This window comes from Echeneis naucrates, chromosome 11 (genome assembly GCF_900963305.1).
Source record: "Echeneis naucrates chromosome 11, fEcheNa1.1, whole genome shotgun sequence".
NCBI lineage: Eukaryota > Metazoa > Chordata > Actinopteri > Carangiformes > Echeneidae > Echeneis > Echeneis naucrates.
In genome coordinates, this window is record NC_042521.1 from 11,330,605 (window position 1) to 11,344,463 (window position 13,859).

General features: G+C 45.9%; 2 protein-coding genes across 7 annotated transcripts; one reads left to right on the plus strand and one right to left on the minus strand.

The window, feature by feature from the left end:
• Nucleotides 1-838: 838 nt before the first annotated feature.
• tfpi2 (tissue factor pathway inhibitor 2) lies at nt 839-11,502 on the minus strand. 4 transcript variants are annotated; one of them, XM_029513658.1, is made up of 7 exons: nt 11,160-11,404; nt 9,984-10,387; nt 2,925-2,979; nt 2,521-2,691; nt 2,134-2,313; nt 1,663-1,836; nt 839-1,210 (listed from the first exon to the last, which is right to left on the minus strand). In XM_029513658.1, the coding sequence occupies exons 3-7, from the start codon at nt 2,935-2,937 to the stop codon at nt 1,122-1,124; spliced, it is 627 nt and encodes a 208-aa protein (XP_029369518.1). In that variant the 5' UTR covers nt 2,938-2,979; nt 9,984-10,387; nt 11,160-11,404; the 3' UTR covers nt 839-1,121. The 4 variants fall into 4 exon arrangements, with proteins under 4 accessions (XP_029369518.1, XP_029369517.1, XP_029369521.1 ...); XM_029513657.1 differs by lacking the exons at nt 9,984-10,387; nt 11,160-11,404 and adding an exon at nt 11,415-11,502 and having other exon boundaries at nt 2,925-2,978; XM_029513661.1 differs by lacking the exons at nt 2,925-2,979; nt 9,984-10,387 and adding an exon at nt 9,811-9,876.
• Nucleotides 10,751-13,484, plus strand: gngt1 (guanine nucleotide binding protein (G protein), gamma transducing activity polypeptide 1). 3 transcript variants are annotated; one of them, XM_029513663.1, is made up of 4 exons: nt 10,751-11,576; nt 11,717-12,588; nt 12,729-12,827; nt 13,052-13,484. In XM_029513663.1, the coding sequence occupies exons 3-4, from the start codon at nt 12,732-12,734 to the stop codon at nt 13,175-13,177; spliced, it is 222 nt and encodes a 73-aa protein (XP_029369523.1). In that variant the 5' UTR covers nt 10,751-11,576; nt 11,717-12,588; nt 12,729-12,731; the 3' UTR covers nt 13,178-13,484. The 3 variants fall into 3 exon arrangements, with proteins under 3 accessions (XP_029369523.1, XP_029369522.1, XP_029369524.1); XM_029513662.1 differs by having other exon boundaries at nt 10,751-12,588; XM_029513664.1 differs by lacking the exon at nt 11,717-12,588 and having other exon boundaries at nt 10,751-11,357.
• The last annotated feature ends 375 nt before the right edge of the window (nt 13,485-13,859 follow it).

A 13,859-nucleotide genomic window follows, 5' to 3' on the forward strand; every position in this document is an offset into this window, starting at 1 on the left:
TCCAGAGTCCCCTGTTTTTTTGTTTTTTTTTTTTTTCCATTTGAGCAGCATTGTTGATTTAGGTTATGTAGCTTTTGAGAAGCTGGCCATTGACATCCTCTCCCATATTGCCTCCAAATAGATGATTCAGCTTTTGTTCTTAATAGCACAGGGCCCAGCCAGAGCCCAGCCAGATGTATTACCTTTTATTGCTATTTATAGCAGAGCCAGATGGGTGAGCAGTTTCCATTGAGATCTTCCATAAATATTTATTGTCTGAAAAATTACACATCGCTTCATTTATTCTAATTGATGGACCAGAGCACAGATGTAACACGGTCAGCATATGATCCACACACAAAGTACTCTGGAATTAACAGCCTATCTTCCTGAAAGAGGATACAGAACAATGATTTCTTATGTTACATAAAGTATATGCTTTGAGAATACTGCACTGGTTTTATTGACCAAAAATAACAATGAGCTTGAAAACACGCATGGATGGACCCTTGTTTGTGCTTAATATTTGCATGTATTTCGCCATAATTACATAATTTCTGAACCTTTGCTGGAGGTTAAGGATTCACACTTTGTAAACCTCCAGCTTATTCTTCTCTTAACATGCAGCAATGTTCAGAGCCACATGCTGCTCCAAGAGATGAAGTGAAAGGGACAGGTAAGATAAGGGAATCTGTCTGGGCTGTTTTTTGGCTGCAGTGTTGTGCTTTGGAAAGCGTAAATAAACACTGAACCAGTTGCACTCAAAACATTTTGAGTTAAATATTCAACCAACATACAATGCAGATAATTACCAACACTAGCAGTATAAAAGTGCAAAAGAGGACCTGAAACGTCAATATAAAATTCTGAATCTTTTATCAAAAATGTGCTTACAAAAGAGCAAATTCACTGTCATAAAGTATTATTTATAAAAACATACAGTGCATACATATATGATCAAAATACACGACCAGGAACATCAGTGCAGTAGTAATACACTTCAACAGCACATGGTAAAAAAAAATTGATGAATTGCTTATCAACACAGAAATTGTCTACATTTTGACATAAACAAAGGGAGTTTTAATGTATGTTAGCTTACTTTAAGGCACTGTCCAAGTGAGCATCCACAGACACAAGTATCAGAAATTTATGCGTGCACGGGCAATGCGATTTTTTCTATTCCGTCTCATTCGTCTCATTTTTCTTTGCTCTGTGTGTGTTTTCCTTCCTGGAACAACAAAAGAAATGTACAACAACTGATTAGTATTAGTCTATCATTCTCATGTTTGTTGGCTCTGATCATAATTAATATAGATGGGGCTAGATTATCTTTGGTTTTTCTCTTATTCAGAATTTAATGATGAGCCAAAAAAGCTGTTTTATCCCCAAGTGTGTATTAATGGTTTCTTCACATGCCAGGATTCTTTTAGACCTGATCATGATGATGATCAGCTGAGCATCAGTAGGGTTTGGGGGTTTTGGTTTTTTCCATTTCCCCTGCAACTTTTTGAATTCCCTCCAAATTTAAGATAACAAATGGGCTAATTATCCATACAGATACTGTAGTCATGGGATTGAAGAACCTGCAAATACTCTTTAAATGATCATTACTTCAATTACAGGCTTTCAGTGTGGATTGTGAAACTTTCAGCACATGCATACATCTTCATACTCGCACACCTTTGGCACACACGTCCATGCAGCTCTGTCTCGAGACAAAGTTGTTGCTGCTCCCTCCACAGCCGGAGTAGGTGAACTCCTCACACATCTTTGAAGCTTTGTTATAATAGTACCGAGTAATGGAGGCTGAGCACTTCCCTTTGTCCAGGGGGTCCAGACATAGCACGGGAATAGCTGCAAGATAAACCACAAAGCACACAATGAGAACACTTATGAGAGCCTCTGAAAAAGGGAACAGTATGAATAATATTAATTGAAGGTAATATGAATGTTCGACTTTCTTTTCTTGCCTCCCACAGATTATTCTTCTTTTCATTAACATTCTTTCTTAACATAGTGTCACTAATCACACCTAATATGACCTTAGAACCACTATTTCCACACATCTACTCCATACATGCACAGAGCCCTTGCACATTGCATCAGGATTAGTCAGTGGTGGCATATGAGGATACTTCACTTTTTACTAACTTTTTTGTGGGCTGCAGTACTCCATGCAGGAGGTAAGGTCTGGGAAGCGATTTAAGTTCCCGTGGCAGCCTCCGTAATAAAACAGGTCGCACTGCATGGTGGTCATGTTGAAGAAGTATCGAGGGAGGAGAGCCCGGCAGTGACCCTCCTCTTTAGGAAACCTGCAGATTGGGGGAATCTCTATAGAGAAAAAATAGACTGAGTGTGAGATTTCATGAACTTTATCTGTACTAGAATGTATCACAGGCTACACTGAATCATTGCCTTGGATTTGTTTCAGATTTGGCTGCAGAGTAAAAACGCACCCAGCAGTCACATTTCACACATACCAGAGGTCATGGTCACTGTGAAGCTGATCATGCCTTTGTTGATCACGGAAGAACTTACTTGGAATTCTGAAACATTTCTTCTGGCACTCCTGGTAGCTCTTGAAGTTATTGGCATTCCCCTGGCATCCCCCATAGTAGAAAACCTCACATTTCTGAGTGACCGTGTTGTAATAATAGCGCTCAATCTCCCCTCTGCACGGTCCCTCGTCCATTTGAAGGAGACACACGTCTGGGAGCAGCAAGAGGATTGTTGAAGAAACACAAAACAGCAGAGAGCATGGAGAAATAATGGCATGGGGCTGATCGGCTGAAAACTTAACTCTTGGCTCAGTGTGAAATAAAAAGGCAACATGCTTTACATCGGGGACTAAGTGATGACCAACAATTAGTTAGTTTGTTTGACAAAACAGAAAGGGCACCTCGGGAGGACATTTTTCTATAAAGAAACTTCACACACTTTACCTTTGGAGGACATCACCAGCACGTTGTAAAATGACGAGAGAAGCGCAACGAACGTGTGGCGGCGGGGGCTCGGAGGGGCAATTTAACCCAATACGTTTGACAGAATTACTTGTTGCACGACAACGCCACCCTGGGAATTTCACCCAGAGAGTTTTGATAAGGACACACAGGTACGTTCCACTGAAATGCGGGAGACGTGGTTCGTGGTATTAACCATATAGGTTTTATTGAGAAATCAGTTTAAAAATCAATAAAAATGAGTTATGCACGAAAAGAAAAATAAACTAACCAATCAGGGCAGAGGCTATGTAAAGAGTGACTGGGGAGTTTCCCCAAATTAAAGAAATCAGAGTGAATCACCCACACACACACACACACAGGAGTGACCACCACCAGGGACCACAGCACACCAAACGAGGGGGGGACACCACCACCAGTCACCACCACTGGCCTCTGACCCTGGAACAAAAAAAATACAATTAACCAAATGCAATCACAGCAAATACCAAATAATTAAATAATGGGCAGGTTAAATCAAAATAAAGTGTACAAAAAAAAAAATATTTTAAATACTTAAACACCGCCCAAAGAAATTAACACAAAACTACTAATTCAAAGAAAACAATCCAAGAAAACAAAAAAAAAGAATCACTACTCAAAAGAAGCCAAAAGTAGTTATAAATTAACCCACTAAATCCAAATACACGACTTAATACAAGAAAACAGAATAGAAATAAATAAACGAAACTAAATAATCAACCCCAAATTAAACCCCATGCATCACTCATACAGGAAATCCTTAAAAGTCAGGTCCAGGCGTCTGCCGTGGACGCGACCAAGTTGGTGCTGGTGACAGTAAGGAGTACAAGGTTGCCTGTCACCAAGCCACAGTCATTCAAATAAGCTGCGCAGTTAAGCCGGAGTCCGAGCCGACACACCACTACAGCCTGCGCAGGAGGCAACACTGCCGAAGTAGGAAAGGCAGCAGGAGAACAGTGCAGCCGAAGGGGACGAAGACAAAGCAGCAAAACTGGGGACAAAGCAGCAACCGGGAGGAGACAAAGCAGCAACCAGAAAGAAACAAAGCAACAGCCGCTCCAGAAGCCAGCGGTGACGGTAGTACTCGTCCGTGGCAGCCTCAGCCAGTTAGGGGGGTCCCTAATAACAGATAGGGTTAGCATGGCTAAGCTACCGATAGGATTGAGTGAGTGGACTAGAGAAGTGACTTACCGGAAGTGCGTCAAATGCTGACACAGAGCTAGAAAGAGAAACCCGCACAGTTAGTCGCCATCCCTCCAGACTCGACAGTCAGCAGAACCTGCAGAGCAAGCAGTGCCGCCGGACTGCTAGCAACACGGCTGACCCGGAAGTGAATCAGGGAGGTGCAGGAAGGGCAAGAGAACGCTGCCTCCTTTAAAGCATGACCAGGTAACGGCCGCCAGGTGTACCTAATTAATCACAGCGCCCTCTATACTGCTACAACCTACCCCCCCTTATTGCATCGTCGTCCCGACGATGGACAGACGACCACAGCAAGCTAGCTCCAAGGTCTGAAGAGAGCATGAACTGCGTTGGACTCAGCAACAGGAGAAGCAGCAGCTCCGGCTGAACGTGGGAGGTGGTGAACATTGGGGTGGTGACCAGCAGTCGACCGCAGTGTTCGGCGTGGGGCCTCATGGCCGGGATGGGCATGACTGGCTGGCAAAACAGCCAAAGATGTGGGCGCTCCACTAGATGGAGCCAGGAGCATTGATCCTCGCCTGCCATACTCAGGAGTACCTTGAGCAGGGAAACCAGAGGTTTGGAGCACAGGTTCAGCTAAGGGAGTTGATCCGCTAGCGGGTGGGGCAGAAGGGCTCGCTGAAAGTGGTGGCCTCAGGACTACCAAATCGTACTCAAAGGAGCAGCCATCCTCCGGAGGTGGCCCTTCAACAACAGGTGCAGGAGCAGGAATGGCTTCAACAGGGGAACCCATGCCAACCACAGCCTTCAGCATGGTGCGATGCACATGTTTGGTCTTACTCGGGTCTTCCACTGGGGCAATGGTGTATACTGAGCCGCCTTCTTTAGGTGCCCTCAACACTTTGTACCTCACAGAGCGCCATCGATCCTGGGTTTTGTGAGGTCCTCTAGCAGTGAAGTCACGCAAATATACCAACTGACCCTCCCCTAGTGGCAGGTCCTTCACATGTTGGTCGTGATTGCGTTTCCTTCGATCTGCTGCCAGTTGAAGGCGCTCTCTTGCACCCTCGAATGCCACCTGCAACCGAGCCTGATGTTCTTGCATCCACTCATGAACTGTGCCACTAGCTGGACTCTCAACCCGACCCAACAGAAAGTCTATTGGCAACCTGGGTTCTTGGCCAAACATCAGAAGAAAGGGCGACTCTCCAGTCGACTGATGTGGGGTGGTATTGTAGCAATACAGTACCTGGGGCAAACAAGAGTTCCAGTCCCGCTTTCGAGAGGTGGGCAGTGTGCGCAGCAAGTTGTGGAGAGTACGGTTGAACCTCTCACACTGCCCATTACCAGCAGGATGGTACGGGGTGGTGCGTGTCTTTACGATACCGTACAGGCTACAAAGCTGCCGGATAAGTGAGCTCTCAAAGTTGCGTCCTTGGTCAGAGTGTAAGCGGGCTGGAATTCCAAACTTATAAAACCACTCCGACACCAGGACCTTAGCCACAGTAGAGGCACGCTGGTCTCGGGTTGGGACAGCGATAGTATACTTACTGAAAACATCTGTCAACACCAGGATGTTTTCAACACCATTCTGGGCAGGCTCGAGAGTGGTGTAATCAATGGCCACGATGTCATTGGGCCGTGATGCCAGAAGATGTCCCATGTAGCTGTGAGCTGTGAGGTGAACATCTTTGGCAACCTGGCATCTGTCACACTGTTGACACCACCTTGCCACCGCCGAGGACATGCCAGGCCAGTAGCACCGAGACCGGAGGAGCGCCAAAGTCCGCTCTACTCCTTGGTGCCCATGCTCCTGGTGGGCCTTGGTGAGTACCTCATTCACAAGTGCATTCGGCAAGAGCAGCTGTAATATGGCTTCAGCACCATCTGACCTGAACACTCGGCGGTATAGGACTCCATCCTGTTCAACCAGGCGGTCCCATTGCCGCAATAGAGTTAGCGCAGACTGGGAAAGCTGAGCGCGCTCCTCCTGACTGGGGCGCTGTTTCAGCTTCCAAAATGTCAGGAGCTCCTGAATGACTGGGTCAGCCTGTTGAAGGGCACAAATCTCAGGAGAGGTGTGCTGGGGTAAGGCCACAATGGCAGCTTGTCCTGCACTGACTTTTGTCAGACCTAAGGCCTGCTGCAGAGGCTCAGGCACAGCTGTACCAGGGAGCATAGCTTCCAACATCTGAGGGCCAGGAGGATGCTGACGGGAGAGCGCATCAGCATTTTGATTGCTCCTCCCTGACCGATATTTGATATCGAAATCGAATGCTGAAAGCTGAGCTGCCCATCGCTGCTCTGTAGCACCCAGCTTGGCAGAGGCCAAATAACTCAAGGGATTGTTGTCTGTGTAGACAACACATTTAGTCCCCAGCAAATACTCCCTGAATTTTTCAGTCATGGCCCACTTAAGGGCCAAGAACTCCAACTTCATAGAACTGTAGTTCTGCATGTTCCTCTCAGTGGGCCTCAGACCTCGACTAGCATATGCTATTGGCCTTACCTTACCCGCTTGTTCTTGAGAAAGAACAGCACCTAAGCCACCATGGCTTGCATCTACCTCCAAAATAAACGGAAGGGAGAAGTCAGCATAGGCCAACACAGGGGCTGTAGTGAGCTTTGTTTTCAAAGCCTCGAAACTCTGTTGGCATTCCCCAGTCCAACATTTGATAGCCCCACGCTCAGACCTCTTACCAGCCTGAGCGCGACCAGACTCAGCCACGGCCCTGTGCAGAGGGGCTGCCAGCTTTGCAAAGCCCTCTACAAAGCGACGGTAGTAACTGGCAAACCCCAAAAACGACCGTAGCTCTGAGACGGTGGTGGGAGTTGGCCAGTTGGCTACAACGTCAATTTTACTCGGGTCAGTGGAGACACCCGCACCAGAGATCACATGGCCCAAGTAACTTACTTCCTTTTTGAAGAAGGAACACTTGCTGAGCTTGGCCTTTAAGCCCTCAGCCTGGAGTCTCCCAAGCACCACTTTAAGCCGCTCTAGGTGTTGCTCTACTGAAGAAGAGAACACCACAATGTCGTCTAGATACAGCAAAAGAGACTGGCACTGCTGGTCACCAAAGATGCGCTGCATCAACCTCTGAAAGGTACTGGGGGCATTGCAAAGACCAAAAGGCATCCTGTTCCATTCGAACAAGCCAAAAGGTGTACAAAAGGCTGTCTTCGCCCGGTCTGCCTCAGTGACTGGCACCTGGTTGTACCCACTGGCAAGGTCCAGGGTAGAAAACCAACAGGCACCAGACAGAGCGTCAAGGGATTCGTCTATACGTGGTAGAGGAAAGGCATCCTTGCGGGTCTTAATATTAAGTTGCCTGTAGTCCACGCACATGCGCAGACTACCATCCTTTTTCCTCACCAGTACAATGGGGGATGCATAGGGACTGCTGCTTTCGCGGATTACCTGTGATGACAGCAGCTGGTTAATGTGTTCTTTCACAACCTCATAGTCTGAGGGTGGAATACGCCTATAGCGTTGCTTGACAGGAATGTCATCAACCAGGGGGATGTCATGCGAGATCAGGTCAGTACAACCTAAGTCTCCATCGTGAGACGCGAAGACACTGCTGTACTCTCCCAGGAGAGACTTTACCTGCTGCTGTTGTCCAGCTGAAAGAGCTGACAAGTCCAGGTCTTCTAGCTGTGATGGTACAGTGGGTGAAGCTGTATGGGAGGACATTGTAGCTACCCCAGTTGGTACCTCTGCAACTCCAGACGGGAGGCTGACAACATTAACAGTGTCCAACGTACCAACCACAATGCGGGGATACAACATCACATCCACAGACCCTACATTTACCACTGGTATGTAAGCTGTACCCCCCACTAACCCGAACCAGGGCAGGAGAGGCAAGCAACCCCGCAGGCAAGCCAGAGTCCAAAGGCTCGAACAAAACTGTTGAGCCTGAAAACTGCTCAGAGCAAGTGGCTGCCACGATCTTCATGACACCACCAGGAATCCGCCAAGCTTTATTACCCCTGACTTTCACTCTCCCAGGGGTGTCCTGGGGGGCTGCGGTCATAGCCTGATGGCACCGCTGCAGTGCCTGCAACACAGGCCCTGGTGCCTCAGAGACACAAGGCTGTGAAAACAGTGCTGCACCATGTTGCCCAAAGAGCTCATGGTAGCACTTGCGGATCACATTCATCCCCAACACACCAGGCACTTGAGCGGGCACACCGCCCGGAGGGTCTCTTACGACTAACACTCCGCACCCAGGCATCACTTTGCCGCAAAGTTGCATTTCAAGCTCCAGGTAACCGATATAGGGGATTGCCAAACCGTTAGCAGCTCTAAGCTGTAACCAGTGACATGATCGGAGACGCTCCTGACCCCAAGGCTCAAAATACTGGTGGAAAAAGCTCTCAGAAACAGTGGATACCATGGAACCAGTATCCACTAAGCTAGGGACCTTTATACCACCCATATCCACATCTACATGGGGACAAGCCGAAATTAGCTTAGAAACATCTAAGTTACTTGAAACAACTTGTGAGCCAGTAGCGGCCCCACCCAAACTGTGGCTCTGCAGTTCGGTGGGTGCTAGTTTTCCGACCCCGATGCAGCATGAGGCCGCCTGTCAACATTGGATGGGAGCTGTGAATGAAACCGAGAACGAGAAGGAGCACGCCTACCATCACACTCCCTCGCAAAATGACCGGGCTGATTGCAGCGCCTACATATTACTGGGCCAGTACGAGATGGGCGACTGTGCGGCTGAAAATGCTGCAACTGAGCAATACTTGCAGTGAGCTGATCAAGTTGCCCCTGCTGACGCTTAAGCATTTCCCTCATCTCACACATCTCAGACACTGGGGGTGAAGAGACAGCTTGCTGATGGCCACCCTGAACGCCATACTGGACACCAAACACTGTAGGGACCGAGTAACTGCGGCCCCGCACACCGCCAGGTAGGCCTTCACGCTCCCACCGGATTGCTTCTGCTCGAACCTCAAGCAAGGTGCTGTTAGGTTGTCTGCGCACTAACTGCTTGAGCTCACGCCGCAAGGAACTATCAGAAACATGCTCCGCAAATTGGTCTCGCAGGAGTGTGTCAGCATTCGGCATGTCCATAGGTGCACACTGCTTCACTTTCTCCATGAGGCCCATTAAAGCGAGGGAAAACTCCTGAAGAGTCTCTCCCTCCTGCTGCTTCCTAGAGAAGAAAGCCGCCTGCAGAGAAACATACGATTCTGCACAACCGTAAAGCTCCTTCAGAATGGCAAACACACTGTCCGGGTTCTCTCTCACTGTGCTAGAGCGATATTTTATCTCCTCTCTAGCCCCACCCTCCAGGTGATCAAACAGAAAAAATGCCTGGTCAGCTCGGGACAAATGCCGAGCCCTCATGCACGCCTGCACTTCCTCAATCCACTCACTCAACCCCATGCCAGTATTACCTCTAAAGACTGGACACTTCCTATCTCGAGGGACAAACACTAACCTCTCTGCTACAGGGACACTAGGACTAGAGGGGGCAATAGATGGCCCAGAAGAGGCAGGCGGTACAGAACTAGGGCCAGCCTGTTCCTGTCTCAACCGGTCATTATCGGCCTTTAATTGGGCAATTAAGTCTCTAAGTTCCTGTACCTCTTCCGCCATAATGGCAATAACACTTACTGCACTAGGGTTACCAACCAGAGTGCAAAAGCACCCCAAAAGCCTAGTGTGCTTACACTACCCCCTTACCAGAACTGGCACGAAGCTCATCTGGGAACCGCTGCTGCCTTGTCTCTGTATGCCGCTCAGTTTTGCCTACAAAACAGATACTGTTAACACACCAGCACAAACAATAAAACACGGCAAGTACCACGAACACACGTCTCTGCTATTAGAGTAGGTCCTGTCAACAACGCCAAGATGTGGCGGCGGGGGCTCGGAGGGGCAATTTAACCCAATACGTTTGACAGAATTACTTGTTGCACGACAACGCCACCCTGGGAATTTCACCCAGAGAGTTTTGATAAGGACACACAGGTACGTTCCACTGAAATGCGGGAGACGTGGTTCGTGGTATTAACCATATAGGTTTTATTGAGAAATCAGTTTAAAAATCAATAAAAATGAGTTATGCACGAAAAGAAAAATAAACTAACCAATCAGGGCAGAGGCTATGTAAAGAGTGACTGGGGAGTTTCCCCAAATTAAAGAAATCAGAGTGAATCACCCACACACACACACACACAGGAGTGACCACCACCAGGGACCACAGCACACCAAACGAGGGGGGGACACCACCACCAGTCACCACCACTGGCCTCTGACCCTGGAACAAAAAAAAATACAATTAACCAAATGCAATCACAGCAAATACCAAATAATTAAATAATGGGCAGGTTAAATCAAAATAAAGTGTACAAAAAAAAAAATATTTTAAATACTTAAACACCGCCCAAAGAAATTAACACAAAACTACTAATTCAAAGAAAACAATCCAAGAAAACAAAAAAAAAGAATCACTACTCAAAAGAAGCCAAAAGTAGTTATAAATTAACCCACTAAATCCAAATACACGACTTAATACAAGAAAACAGAATAGAAATAAATAAACGAAACTAAATAATCAACCCCAAATTAAACCCCATGCATCACTCATACAGGAAATCCTTAAAAGTCAGGTCCAGGCGTCTGCCGTGGACGCGACCAAGTTGGTGCTGGTGACAGTAAGGAGTACAAGGTTGCCTGTCACCAAGCCACAGTCATTCAAATAAGCTGCGCAGTTAAGCCGGAGTCCGAGCCGACACACCACTACAGCCTGCGCAGGAGGCAACACTGCCGAAGTAGGAAAGGCAGCAGGAGAACAGTGCAGCCGAAGGGGACGAAGACAAAGCAGCAAAACTGGGGACAAAGCAGCAACCGGGAGGAGACAAAGCAGCAACCAGAAAGAAACAAAGCAACAGCCGCTCCAGAAGCCAGCGGTGACGGTAGTACTCGTCCGTGGCAGCCTCAGCCAGTTAGGGGGGTCCCTAATAACAGATAGGGTTAGCATGGCTAAGCTACCGATAGGATTGAGTGAGTGGACTAGAGAAGTGACTTACCGGAAGTGCGTCAAATGCTGACACAGAGCTAGAAAGAGAAACCCGCACAGTTAGTCGCCATCCCTCCAGACTCGACAGTCAGCAGAACCTGCAGAGCAAGCAGTGCCGCCGGACTGCTAGCAACACGGCTGACCCGGAAGTGAATCAGGGAGGTGCAGGAAGGGCAAGAGAACGCTGCCTCCTTTAAAGCATGACCAGGTAACGGCCGCCAGGTGTACCTAATTAATCACAGCGCCCTCTATACTGCTACAAACGCGAATATGCAAGACTCCATGGCTGAACTTTGGCTCCAAGTCTCTGGTCTTTTCCGAACTCCAGACCACATCCAGGTTTTATAGCTGAGCAGCTGTTTCTCAGCGGAGCTGCAGGGGCGGAGAGCAATGACTCATTTCCATAAAGCACAGGCGGATTAGAAAGGTGACTAGTTCAATAGTGACATCACACATCGATATTTTATCGTAATAGTGACGGTTAATGTAACTAAGTGACTAATGATTAAGTAGCCCAAAACGAAATTTCAGTATCATTGAAGTAAATTTCCTTTGGTCTGTTGTAAGTGCTTTGGGGGAAAACCAGGCAGCCACTTTCACTGCTCACCAGCCGCTGTGATGATGATGTTGTCATTGCTGACGGTGATGAAGATGATGATGTAGTCCACCTCTGCTCCCTGCTTATTAATTTTCTGCTGAATAAATGTTGTCAACAAAGGAAAGACATTCTCGTGACAGTTCTCTTCCAAGCGGTCACCTTCCTCTTTAGCCTTGTGATTGATATTATCTTTGGTTATCTGTCAACGTTTGTAACCACATGACGAGTCTTGCCTCACTTGACATACAATCTGTACCTGAACACACATTCAAATATAGCTCTTTTGTTCAACATATATACATAATTCTGCTGCTTTGCGGATCTAATTGCAGAATCTAATCCATTTATTACACTGGCTGCATTTATGTTGTTGGAAAAGTGCCATGCAGTCATGTTCAAGGCAGTGATATGTCTCAATCTTGACAGGTGTGGGCTAAATACAGATTAGTCATCTTATCAGTGTGACCTAATACACGAGGTGCCACCCTTTTGCACATATTTTGATTTATAGAGCAAGCAGGGCAATTAAAAACAAACAAACAAACAAACAAACAAACAAACAAAACAAAACAAAAACAGTGGCATTTACAACGTATTAAATATGCTCTCAGGTTTTTACGTGTCATTCAAAAACCCCAAATAGACACCTGTGTAAGTCAATCTCTCTTTTGATTGCTTACTTAAGATAGTGCCTTGATGGTACACTACATGGGACCTTGTTTTAATCAGATTAGCGGATTAGCATCGTTTATACAGATTACTTTATAACCTGGATTGAGGGTGTGAAGCGGGATTCTTCAGAAGGATTCTGGGAGTGAAGGACTGCTCCCTCTAAACATTCGTAAGTCCATTTCCAGTTTCTTTTTATTATAGTTTGTTTTCCACTGTGGAGTAAAATCATTCAAGGTTTTTCTTTATCAAACAAGAGAGGTTGACTATTTAGAGAAAAAAAAAAAAAATGAATTATTTCTTTCTTGACAGAGAATGCCGGTGATAAACGTAGAGGACCTTACAGACAAGGACAAAGCTGTAATGGAAGTAAACCAGCTTAAACTTGAAGTGAAACTAGAAAGGTGGTTGGTAAGTTCTTTACACTGTGGTGAATATTAATATATATATGTATATTAAGATTAACACAAGTAAAGTAGGATGTAGAAGACTTTAATTTGTGATGAGCAACAAAGGGTAATAGCCTCTTTGAATGCAATTTTTCAAAGTGCAATTATATTTTCAAGGACCAGTATTTAAATATGAAATAAATTACTGGTTTAAGATTTATTAACACTTTTTTGTGATCTCCTCAGACATCCAAATGTTGTGAAGAAATCAAGGACTACATTCAGGCTGGAGTGGAGGAGGACACCCTTGTCAAAGGCATTTCAGAGGAGAAGAACCCCTTCAAGGAGAAAGGTGGCTGTGTCATCTGCTAGACTGGATCAGGGGAGCTTTTCATAACTCAGATTAGCATCCAAAGACATTCTCCCTCCCATCATAAAAAGGATTTGCAGACAGAGAAGACTAGAGAAGACGCCATAAAAGAAAGAATTTATAAAATTTCACAAGTTCCTAAGGTACCATCTCCCCATATTCTGGTCAGACTTGTGAACTTATAATTCTATTCTTTGAAAAGATGCAATATAAAAGAGTTGTATTTGGCAAGGGTTATGTAATGCTTCCCTCTCATGTGGTGTATATAGTCTGAGCAAATGAACCCATGTGTGCTTTCATACACAAAAGCAACTGTCATTAAATTTGCTTGTTTATATCTCAGCCTGCCTCTATTGTTCAATGCACATATGATAACCATGACAGTATTGAGATACATCACTATAAGAGAACATACACACTTTTAGAGTTTTCAAAACTTTACATTCATTAATCTTCATCGGAGCATTATCTTTTTCATATCATTGTAAGTATGAAACATTTTGTATTTTGTTTAGATGTATTCTTCCCATACTTCCAGACAGCTCCAGCTTTCTAAATAATTTTTAAATAGTCAGTTTGCAGTGTCTTGAAAGTTGTTAGACTTTTTAGTGATAATTTTCTAATTGTATGGCACGTCTATACATTATAATTGCAATGTAGTGTCATGACCGAATGATCTAAAGG